The sequence below is a fragment of the Salmo salar genome, chromosome 02, assembly GCF_965601325.2.
Source record: "Salmo salar chromosome 02, fSalSal1, whole genome shotgun sequence".
NCBI classification, from domain to species: domain Eukaryota; kingdom Metazoa; phylum Chordata; class Actinopteri; order Salmoniformes; family Salmonidae; genus Salmo; species Salmo salar.
Window position 1 is genome coordinate 59,338,284 of NC_138292.1, and position 12,004 is coordinate 59,350,287.

Sequence of the window (12,004 nt, forward strand, 5' to 3'; positions counted from 1 at the left end):
AGCGGTTTACTGACAGGATGTCTTATTCTAACATGGCCCATTTAAATGAGGCTCTAACAGTCTGCCAAGGTTCCACGTCCTCTTTCTATGGCTAGCCACAAGAGGTAGGAATTTCTGGGTCTTGTTTGTGACAGACTCAGCAGACAGAGCTGTCACACCAATGAATTCTTAATTAGGACAATTTCCTTATTAATTGTGGCTCAGCGTGAAAATATCATTACAGCCTACCCCACATCCTAAAATATATGATCAACCCAGCCCCACTCTTCAGTATTGCATTTCTACAGTTCTTCAATAAAACAAAGCGGGTAAATGTGGTACTGGATGCTGAAACCACAGCATTATAGCGGCGTAATAATGCATGTATATTTCAATGGCTCATTTGATTACGTCCACATCACCCAGGGGTTCTGATTGAGTGATGATTACAGATGATTACAGTAATTGGATACTTAACCAGCACAATAAGGAACACACTAACCAATTAGATAACAATAGGATGTAACAATATCTCATCATGTCCTCTCCCTCCCCACAGCTCTGTAAAGCTAACAGTGCGCACGCACACACACACAATGTTACTCAGGCTTCTATTCAATCTATTCCATTAAAGCAATGAAGACCCTATTCAATAAACCTGTTACGAGCGTTTAGCTGTTGTGAAATGACCCGCCATTGTTATGGAGACTGTGGGGTAGTTAAGATGACAGGGAGGTGTTCTGAGCTGTCAGAAATAGTAATGACGCTTGCAGTAACTGAATGCATGTTATGTTGAGTCTAATCAGCGCAGCTCAGGTTTTGAATCATTACATTGGAAATAGGAGTTCATTCATCATTTACAGCAGAATATGTATAAAAAATAGATAGTTATTCTACACATGTGCGTACTGCATGTGTGCTAATGAGTGTATCGGTGTGTGTGTGTGCCTCTTCCTCTCTCCTCTTCCCTTAGCCTGATCACCTCCATTAGCACCGGGACATTATTTTCTCTCCTCTACCCTTAGCCTGATCACCTCCATTAGCACCGGGACAGTATTTTCTCTCCTCTGTCTCCAGGTGATAAAGATATCGTTCTATCGTTCCCGGAGAGAGATTGAGGATCGTACATTTTTCATGACCCCTTTGAGCACATTATTGAATTATTGATGTGGCCCTTTTCAGGAGCTAAAGAACGTTGGAAAAACACAGTAAGGGTTTCGTTTAGCGGTGTGATGCTCTGAACGTAGCCCTCCCGGTCGGGTGTCCCCCAGTGATAAGGGTTAAGACACCCTCCTTTTGGAAATGTGTCAACTAGATAGGAGTCAACAGGTGAAAAAAAGTGTGTGTGCGTATGTGTGTGTGCGTACATGCGTGCATGTGCACTCGCCATATCAATAGTTAATTTGACGCTGCCTGGCAAACCTGGGGCTGATTTCAAAGGGAGGTGACGCAAGGCTGGCTCCATCTCTTCCACGTTCACGATCCAAGTATGTGAGAGAGTGAGTGTATGTGTGTGTGCATGTGTGTCGTGTGTGTGAGTGAGAGCGAGCCTTTGCCTCAGTACATCAAGCCCTCAGCTAGATATAAGACTGTCGGGGACACTGTCTGAGAGAATTTAATAACCTAGACAGAAATACAGTACCTGTCCATGAAATAGCAAGAAATTGAAACAGCTAAGAACCTATAGCTCTATAGTGTTTGTCTGAACAAACACTATCCATTGTGCTGAAGCCAAATAGCTTCGGGCTAGCCTGAGAGAGAGAGAGAGAGAGAGAGAGAGAGAGAGAGAGAGAGAGAGAGAGAGAGAGAGAGAGAGAGAGAGAGAGAGAGACACACACACACACACACACTTGGGGCTGTGGATGCAGCCATGGTTACCCGAGATTCGCGTGGAGCCTCCCCGTGTGTGGAGGGGCGGAGCCTGGAAGGCATAGACCACATCGCTCTCGGCAATGCTGGTCAGATCGTCGTCGTCAGAGAACGAACGCTGGAAGCCGGTGGCGTAGAGCTCTGACAGGACCACCTGGATGGGGGGCGGGGGGTGATGGAGGGGGAGAGAGAGCGAGGAGGAGATGGTTTAAAGAGATGTACATTGCTTAATACAGACACTTAGCACGGAAACAGACTTTATGTATAAACAGCCATGGACGTGGCTCAGTGGCTTAGCATGGGTGTCAAACACACATACACAGGCTATAAATTGTAGACAGACAAGCTATAGAGGACAAACAGGGAATGTATGTGGCAAAGCAAACAGAGCAGACATGCTATATTTGTGTTATAAGTCTGTTCAAGATCCTTCTAAAGTAAACACATATTAAAGGCCCAGTGCAGTCGAAAATGTGATTTTCCACACTATGGGGTTGGAATAAAACTGATATTTTTTTAATTATGATAGTGTAAGAGCTGTAAGAGCTGTTAGAAAAGATTGCCTGAAATGTCTGCCTGTTTTGGTGGGATGGAGTTTTGGACTGCCTGGTGACATCACCCCTACCCACTCAGACTACTCTCTGACAGTCCTAGCAAAACTCTTGTGCCGTGATTTGACTATAACATTAATCTGAAGATTGTTATGTATCTAATTAACTAACTATGTTTAATTGTTACCTGATTAAATTAATAATGTAACAATTAACATATTAGGATTTGGGGCACCACAAGAGCGGTTGTTTAAAGAGTTACCATCTCCCAAATTAAACTCTACAAGTTCTTTACCTATCACATCCATAAACACACAACTTATTATTCATAACAAAAATCACTAAAGCTGGAGACTCTTACCTCCCTCACTAGCTTTAAGCAACAGCTGTCAGAGCAGCTCACAGGCACCTGTACATAGCTCATCTGTAAATAGCCCATCCAATCTACCTCATCCCCATACTGTATTTATTTATTTATCTTGCTCCTTTGCACCCCAGTATCTCTACTTGCACATTCATCTTCTGCACATTCTACCATTCCAGTGTTTAATTGCTATATTGTAATTACTTCGCCACTATGGCCTATTTATTGCCTTACCTCCCTTATCCTACCTCATTTGCACACACTGCATATAGACTTTTTCTACTGTATTATTGATTTTATGTTAACCTCGTATCATATCACCATTCTGAACAGTCATAACCTTGCATCTGCAAAAACCCAAGCTTTATTTATGATTCAGTACTACACAAATTAGTTTAATTATTTATTTACTAGCTAATTAAATGGGAACACAGGATAAACATACATACTACACTGATATTGGAGACGTAATACTCTCACGGTTGTCGTAGGATGAAGGAGCGGACCAAAGCGCAGCGTGTGTATCGTTCCACATTTTCTTTATTAGACTGTGAAACTATGCAATACATACAAATAAACTGAATGAACAAAAACAACAAACCGTGACGAAGAGTTACAACATACACTTACTCAAAATCAATCTCCCACAAACCCAGGTGGGAAAAACAACTACTTAAGTATGATCTCCAATTAGAGACAACGATGACCAGCTGCCTCTAATTGGAGATCATCCCAAACAAAGCCCAACATAGAAATACAAAACTAGAACATAACAACATAGAAAATCTAAACTAGAAAAAAACCCTGTCACGCCCTGACCTACTCTACCATAGAAAATAACAGCTTTCTATGGTCAGGACGTGACAAATACGCTGAAAACAGATCCCAAGTGGAATGACAACATGGATAACATTGCCACATTCAGAAACTACTCTCACCTACAATAACCATATACTTTGCACACGAACCGCCGCCCGCTTTGAGCAAGAAATCATGAATGTATTTACGTGAAATGCCTGGGTTCACCGGGGATCTCTCAGTGAACGGGGCAGCCTTGGAAAGGGGGTTGGGCCTTTTTGCGGCACACTTGTAAGGCTCTGATTGTCCGAAATGGTTCCAACAATTATTCTACTGTTGTCCTTCTTCGTAGTTGTCCGGTATCCGGTGACTTGTCGTGTAGTCCTGAACAGAACTACAGAGTTGATTTTCCTTCCATTTACTCTTGAAGATGCTTCTTTGATGATGGTTCGATGTTTCCCCATTGGGGTGATGAGAGTAGCATAATACGATGGTTTGAGCAGAGAAACAGAATGGTCCTACTTAAATTTGCTTTTGAAGATACTTTACTTAGGACAGCTAATCTGCCTTATCAGTGATTGTCCGGGAGGTGATTTTATCATCTCCACCTCATGTTGAGATTCAAAGTTCAAACCATTTTAAACGTGCAGCTGCAGCTTCATGCTTTTCTGGTCCAATGTGTTAACTTCTTAACCCATCATTTATAGCTTTTTCTCGAAAGGGGCGGTTCCGGCAGGGTGGCACACTCTCTGACCTCACTTAGGTGCGGTGATTACTCACTGTGCAAAGTTATGGAAAACAATTATCTCCTATAGCTTCTCAAAATACATCTCTCTCTTAACCTGTCTGGGAACGTGGGACGCTTGCGTCGCGCGAAATACAAAACCTCATAAATGCTATAACTTCAATTTCTCAAACATATGACTATTTTACACCATTTTATAGATACAACTCTCCTGAATCGAACCACGTTGTCCGATTTCAAAAAGGCTTTACAGCAAAAGCAAAACATTAGATTATGTTAGGAGAGTACCCTGCCAAAAAAAAATCACACTGCCATTTTCAAAGCAACTAGATGCATCACAAATACCCAAAACACAGCTAAATGCAGCACTAACCTTTGACAAGCTTCATCAGATGATACTCCTAGGACATCATGTTACACAATACATGCATTTTTTGTTCGATAAAGTTCATATTTATATATAAAAACAGCATTTTACATCGGCGCGTGACGTTCAGAAAATATTTTCCCTCAAATGCTTCCGGTGAAACAGCGCTACAATTTACAAAATTACTATTCGAAAACATTGTTAAAATTGAATATTGTCATTCAAAGAATTATAGATTAACATCTTGTGAATGCAACCGCATTGCCATATTTAAAAATAACTTCACTGGGAAATAACACTTTGCAATAAACGACGTGGTATGCTCAGAAAAATAGGCTAGGCGATACATGTTAGTGCCATCTTGGAACCATCTAAAATCAAAAATACTATTGTAAATATTCCCTTACCTTTGATTATCTTCATCAGAAGGCACTTCCTGGAATCCCAGGTCCACAACAAATGTAGTTTTGTTTGAAAAAGTTAATAATTTATGTCCCAATAGTTCCTTCTTGTTAGCGCGTTCCGAAGGCTACTCATAATGTACTGAAGCGCGCGGGACTTGTCGTCACGAATGTGCAAAAAATATATATTTACGTTCGTTCAAACATGTCAAACGTTGTATAACATAAATCTTTAGGGCCTTTTTCAACCAGAGCTTCAATAATATTCAAGGCGGACGATTGCATTGTCTTACTAAACGTTTCGGAACAAAAGGGTTCCCATGGGCGCCCGCGTCATAGTAGTAATGGCCCTCCCCCTGTGACCAACTTCCCAAGCCTCTCTTTGGGTCAGTTTCTACCATAGAAGACTCAAACCACTTTGTAAAGACTGTCGACATCTAGTGGAAGCCGTAGGAAGTGCTAAATGATTAATAAGTCCCTGTGTGTTTCAATGGCAAAGGTTTGAAGTGATTCCACACATCAGATTTCCACTTCCTGTTAGGATTTGTCTCAGGGTTTTGACTGCCATATGAGTTCTGTTATACTCACAGACACCATTCAAACAGTTTTAGACACTTTAGAGTGTTTTCTATCCAAATCTACTAATTATATGCATATTCTAGTTACTGGGCAGGAGTAGTAACCAGATTAAATCGGGTACGTTTTTTATCCGGCCGTGCAAATACTGCCCCCTATCCCCAACAGATGACTGACCTACCCAAAGTAAACTGCCTGTTACTCAGAACCAGAAGCTAGGATATGCATATAATTAGTAGTATTGGATAGAAAACACTCTGAAGTTTCTAAAACTGTTAAGATAATGTCTGTGAGTATAAGATAACTGATATGGCAGGCAAAAACCCAAGGAAAATCTATCCGGAAATGTTTTTTTTTTGTGGTCACCACCTATTGAAAATGCTTGTCTATGGGAAACTCAAAGGAAATCCTCCCAGATTGCAGTTCCTATGGCTTCCACTAGATGTCAACAGTCTTTAGAAAGGGTTTCAGGCCTGTTTTTTAAAAAATTGAGTTAGAATTTGTAGGTTTTCAAGGTGGCTCTCATTTTTACTGTAGTCTTGTGGCGCACGTGGATGAGTGCGTGCACTTATTTATCTCCGGTATTGAACATACTATTCTCCATCTTAAATTTTATTGTTCATTAACATATTAGGGCACCTGAGGATTGATTAGAAACGTTGTTTGACTTGTTTGAACGAAGGTTATTGGTAACTTTTGGGATTTCTTTGTATGCATTTTGAACGAGTGGAACAGGTGGATTACTGAATCAAGCGTGCCAACTAAACTGACTTTTTTGGGATATAAAGAAGGACTTTATCGAACAAAACTACCGTTTATTATGTAGCTGGGACCGTTGGGATTGCAAACAAGAGGAAGATCTTCAAAGGTAAGTGATTTATTTTATCAGTATTTCTGACTTTTGTGACGCCTCTGCTGGTTTGGAAAATGTTTTAAATGCTTTTGTATGCTGGGCGCTGTCCTCAGATAATCGCATAGTATGCTTTCGCCGTAAAGGCTTTTTGAAATCTGAGAAAGCGGCTGGATTAACAAGAAGTTAAGCTTTTAAATGATGTATGACACTTGTATTTTCAGGAATGTTTTGTATTTTGAATTTCGCGCTCTGCAATTTCACTGGATGTTGTCGAGATGGGGCGCTAGCGTCCCACCTTTCCCAAAGACGTTAACCTCTTGACGGTCGCCTAGGATAGGGGGCATTACAGCTATTTTTGAAAAAAATGGTGCCCATTTTAAATGGCCTCCTACTCAAACTCAGAAGCTAGGATATGCATATAATTAATACTTGTGGATAGAAAACACCCTAAAGTTTCTAAAACTGTTTGAATGGTGTCTGTGAGTATAACAGAACTCATATGGCAGTCAAAACCCCGAGACAGATCGTAACAGGAAGTGGAATTCTGAATTGCGGACTCAACTTCATCACTTTGCCTATAAATCACACCGTGAGCAATGGTTCATTGAGCACTTCCTATTGCTTCCACTAGATGTCCCCAGTCTTTACAAAGTGGTTTGAGCCAGCTACTATGAAAACTGACACAATGAGAGTCTGTGGAAAGTGGTCACATGAGGAGGGCCATCACCATTATGATGCCGGCGCCCCTGGCTACCCTCCCCTTTCGAAACGTTTTGAAAGACAATGCAATCGTCCCCCTTGAATGTTATTGGAGCTCTGGTTGAAAAAGGCCCTAAAGATTTATGTTATACAACGTTTGACATGTTTGAACGAACCTAAAAAAAAAAAATGCATTTTGTTGAAAGAGGAGTCCCGCGCACGATGGAACTTTTGGAGCAGCCTTCAGAACGCGCTAACAAGAACAAGCTATTGGAACATAAAGGATTAACTTTTTCGAACGAAAATACATTTGTTGTGGACCTGGGATATCCTGGAAGTGCCTTCTGATGAAGATAATCAAAGGTAAGGGATTATTCACAATAGTATACAAGAGTAGATTTGATATGCGATTGTTCCAAGATGGCGCTGACCTGTAACGGTAGCCTATTTTTTTGAGTATCGCATCCCCTTTTATCGCAAAGTGTGATTACCCAGTAAAGTTATTTTTAAATCTGGCATTACAGGTGCTTTCAAGAGATATTCATCTATAAATCTTAGAATGACAATATTACATTTTAAAAATGTTTTCGAATAGTAATTTAGTAAATTGTAGCGCTGTTTCACCGGATGCATTTGAGGGAAAATAGTTAGTCAACGTCACGCGCCGATGTAAAATGCTGTTTTTATATATAAATATGAACTTTATCGAACAAAAGAATGCATGTATTGTGTAACATGATGTCCTAGGAGTGTCATCTGATGAAGATTGTCAAAGGTTAGTGCTGCATTTAGCTGTTTTTTGTTTATTTGTGATGCATGTGGTTGGTCGGAAAATGGCTATGTGGCTACTTTTACGATATACTCCTCTAACATAATCTAATGTTTTGCTTTTGCTGTAAAGCCTTTTTGAAATCGGACAACGTGGTTCGATTCAGGAGAGGTGTATCTATAAAACGATATAACATAGTCCTATATTTGAAAAAATATATATATTACATTTCGTTATGCTAATGGCGATAGGATTTTTCGCTGGATGTCCGTCGAGCCCGTCCAGAGGTTAACAAAAACACTTTCATAATTTTTCATATTACATGCACAACCCATAGAATGGAAACTTCATCTATGTGTACTTTCCAAGTTACAGTATTTCCTTTATAGCATATTTAATGACATCACAAAATAACAAACAAAATGACATTAGTGTTCTATAGATTGGCTCCGACCATTCCCAACGTTCTATGTTCAAAATATTGTTCCAGTATTCACTTTTGAACGTGTTAGAGTTTCAGCGGGAAAAGCTCTGTTGAGACAAAGCACATTCCTTTGGTGAATTTGTAGAGGGAGAGCCTGGATCTTCATAACAAAATCTTATCAAAAATCTTATCAAATGAAATTGTATTAGTCACATGCGCCGAATACAACACCTTACAGTGAAATGCTTACTTACGAGCCCCTAACCAACAATGCAGTTTAAAAAAATACGGACAAGAATAAGATATTAAAGTAACAAGTAATTAAAGAGCAGCAGTAAAAAAAAAAAAAAAAACAATATATAAAGGGGGATGGCGGTACAGAGTCAATGTGCGGGGGCACCGGTTAGTTGAGGTAGTATGTACATGTAGGTAGAGTTAATTAACCTCTATGGGCTAGGCGGGACGAATTCGTCCCACCTACGTAACAGCCAGTTGAAGCCTGTGGCGCGATTTTCAAAACCTTAAAAATCCGATTACTTCAATTTCTCAAACATATGACTATTTTACAGCTATTTAAAGACAAGACTCTCGTTAATCTAACCACACTGTCCGATTTCAAAAAGGCTTTACAGCGAAAGCAAAACATTAGATTATGTCAGCAGAGTACCAAGCCAGAAATAATCAGACACCCATTTTTCAAGCTAGCATATAATGTCACAAAAACCCAGAAGACAGCTAAATGCAGCACTAACCTTTGATGATCTTCATCAGATGACAACCCTAGGACATTATGTTATACAATACATGCATGTTTTGTTCAATCAAGTTCATATTTATATCAAAAACCAGCTTTTTACATTAGCATGTGACGTTCAGAATTAGCATACCCCCCGCAAACTTCCGGGGAATTCGCTAACATTTTACTAAATTACTCACGATAAACGTTCACAAAAAGCATAACAATTATTTTAAGAATTATAGATACAGACCTCCTCTATGCATTCGATATGTCAGATTTTAAAATAGCTTTTTGGTGAAAGCACATTTTGCAATATTCTAAGTACATAGCCCAGGCATCACGGGCTAGCTATTTAGACACCCGGCAAGTTTAGCACTCACCATAATCATATTTACTATTATAAAAGTTTGATTACCTTTTGTTGTCTTCGTCAGAATGCACTCCCAGGACTGCTACTTCAATAACAAATGTTGGTTTGGTCCAAAATAATCCATCGTTATATCCGAATAGCGGCGTTTTGTTCGTGCGTCCCAGACACTATAGGAAATGGTAAATCAGGGTCACGCGCATGGCGCAATTCGTGACAAAAAAAAATCGAAATATTCCATTACCGTACTTTGAAGCATGTCAGCCGCTGTTTAAAATCCATTTTTATGCCATTTTTCTCGTAAAAAAGCGATAATATTCCGACCGGGAATGTCCATTTAGCTAAACAGAGGAAAGTAAACAAAGCTTTCGGTCGACGCGGGCACGAGCCTGAGTCTCACAGTACTGTAACCAGCCACTACCCAAACGCGCTACTTTTTTTCAGCCAGAGCCTGCAAAGCCACGATTCAGCTTTTTACCGCCTTCTGAGACCCTATGGCAGCCGTAGGAAGTGTCACGGGACAGCTAAGATCCTCACTCTTCAATAAACAGAGACAAGAAGAACGACACCTTGTCAGACAGGCCACTTCCTGAATGAAACCTTCTCACATTTTTGCCTGCCAAATGAGTTCTGTTATACTCACAGACACCATTCAAACAGTTTTAGAAACTTTAGGGTGTTTTCTATCCATATGTAATAAGTATATGCATATTCTAGTTACTGGGTAGGAGTGGTAACCAGATTAAATCGGGTACGTTTTTTATCCGGCGGTGTAAATACTGCCCCCTAGCCCTAACAGGTTAAAGTGGCTATGCATAGATGACAAAAGAGAGTGGCAGTGTTGTGGGGGGGGGGGCAATGCAAATAGTCTGGCTAGCCATTTGACAAGATGTTCAGGAGTCTTATGGCTTGGGGGTAGAATCTGTTTAGAAGCCTCTGAACTTAGACTTGGTGCTCCGGTACGGTAGCAGAGAGAACAGTCTATGACTAGGGTGGCTGGCGTCTTTGACAATTTTTAGGGCCTTCCTCTGACACCGCCTGGTATAGAAGTCTTGGATGGCAGGAAGCTTGGCCCCAGTGATGTACTGGGCCGTACACACTACCCTCTGTAGTGCCTTACGGTCAGACGCCGAGCAGTTGCCATACCAGGCAGTGATGCAACCAGTCAGGATGCTTTTGATGGTGCCGCTGTAGAACCTTTTGAGGATCTGAGGATCCATGCCAAATCTTTTCAGTCTCCTGAGGGGGAATAGGTTTTGTCATGCCCGCTTCACGACTGTCATGGTGTGCTTGGACCATGTTAGTTTGTTGGTGATGTGGACACTAAGGAACTCACAACCTGCAGCTCTCAACCTGCTCCACTGCAGCCCCGTCGATGAGAATGGGGGCATGCTCGGTCCTTTTCTTCCTGTTGACCACAATCATCTCCTTTGTCTTGATCACGTTAAGGGAGAGGTTGTTGTCCTGGCACCACACGGCCAGGTCTCCCTATAGAATGTCTCATCGTTGTCAGCGATCAGGGCTACCACTGTTGTGTCATCGGCAAATGTAATGATGGTGTTGGAGTTGTGCCTGGCCGTGCAGTCATGAGTGAACAAGGAGTACAGGAGGTGGCTGAGCACGCACCCCTGACGGGCCCCTGTGTTGAGGATCAGCGTGGCGGATGAATTGTTACCTACCCTTACCACCTGGGGGTGGCCCATCAGGAAGTCCAGGATCCAGTTGCAGGTCCTTAGCTTATTGATGAGCTTTGAGGGCAGTATGGTGTTGAACGCTGAGCTGTGGTCAATGAATAGCATTCTCACATAGGTGTTCCTTTTGTCCAGGTGGGAAAGGGCAGTGTGGAGTGCAATAGAGACTGCATCATCTGTGGATCTGTTGGGGTGATATGCAAATTGGAGTGGGTCTAGGGTTTCTGGGATGATGGTGTTGATATGAGCAATGACCAGCCTTTCAAAGCACTTTATGGCTACAGACATGAGTGCTACGGGTCGGTAGTCATTTAGGCAGGTTACCTTAAGTGTTCTTGGGCACAGACACTATCGTGGTTTGCTCAAAACATGTTGGTATTACAGACTCGGACAGGGAAAGGTTGAAAATGTCAGTGAAGACACATGCTAGCTGGTCAGCGCATGCTCACAGTACACGTCCTGGTAATCCGTCTGGCCCTGCGGCCTTGTGAATGTTGACCTGTCTAAAGGTCTTACTCACATCGGCTGCAGAGAGCGTGATCAAACAGTCTTCCGGTACAGCTGGTGCTCTCATGCATTTTTCAGTGTTATTTGCCTCGAAGTAAGCATAGTAGTAGTTTAGCTCGTCTGGTTGGCTCGTGTCACTGGGCAGCTCTCAGCTGTGCTTCCCTTTGTAGTCTATAATGGTTTATAGGCCCTGCCACATCCAACGAGCGTCGGAGCCGGTGTAGTACGATTCAATCTTAGTCCAATATTGACGCTTTGCCTGTTTGATAGTTCGTCGGAGGGAATAGTGGGATATCTTATAAGCT

At 41.6% G+C, this 12,004-nt stretch overlaps 1 protein-coding gene across 2 annotated transcripts in view; it reads right to left on the bottom strand.

Moving 5' to 3' along the window:
- LOC106587099 (ubiquitin carboxyl-terminal hydrolase 43) overlaps positions 1 to 12,004 on the bottom strand; it is a 131,559-nt gene that overhangs the window by 37,182 nt on the left and 82,373 nt on the right. For both annotated transcript variants that reach the window (XM_014175103.3, XM_014175093.3), the window contains exon 6: positions 1,858 to 2,002. In XM_014175103.3, coding sequence (XP_014030578.3) covers positions 1,858 to 2,002 — 145 coding nt within the window. The remainder of the gene's footprint in view (positions 1 to 1,857; positions 2,003 to 12,004) is intronic.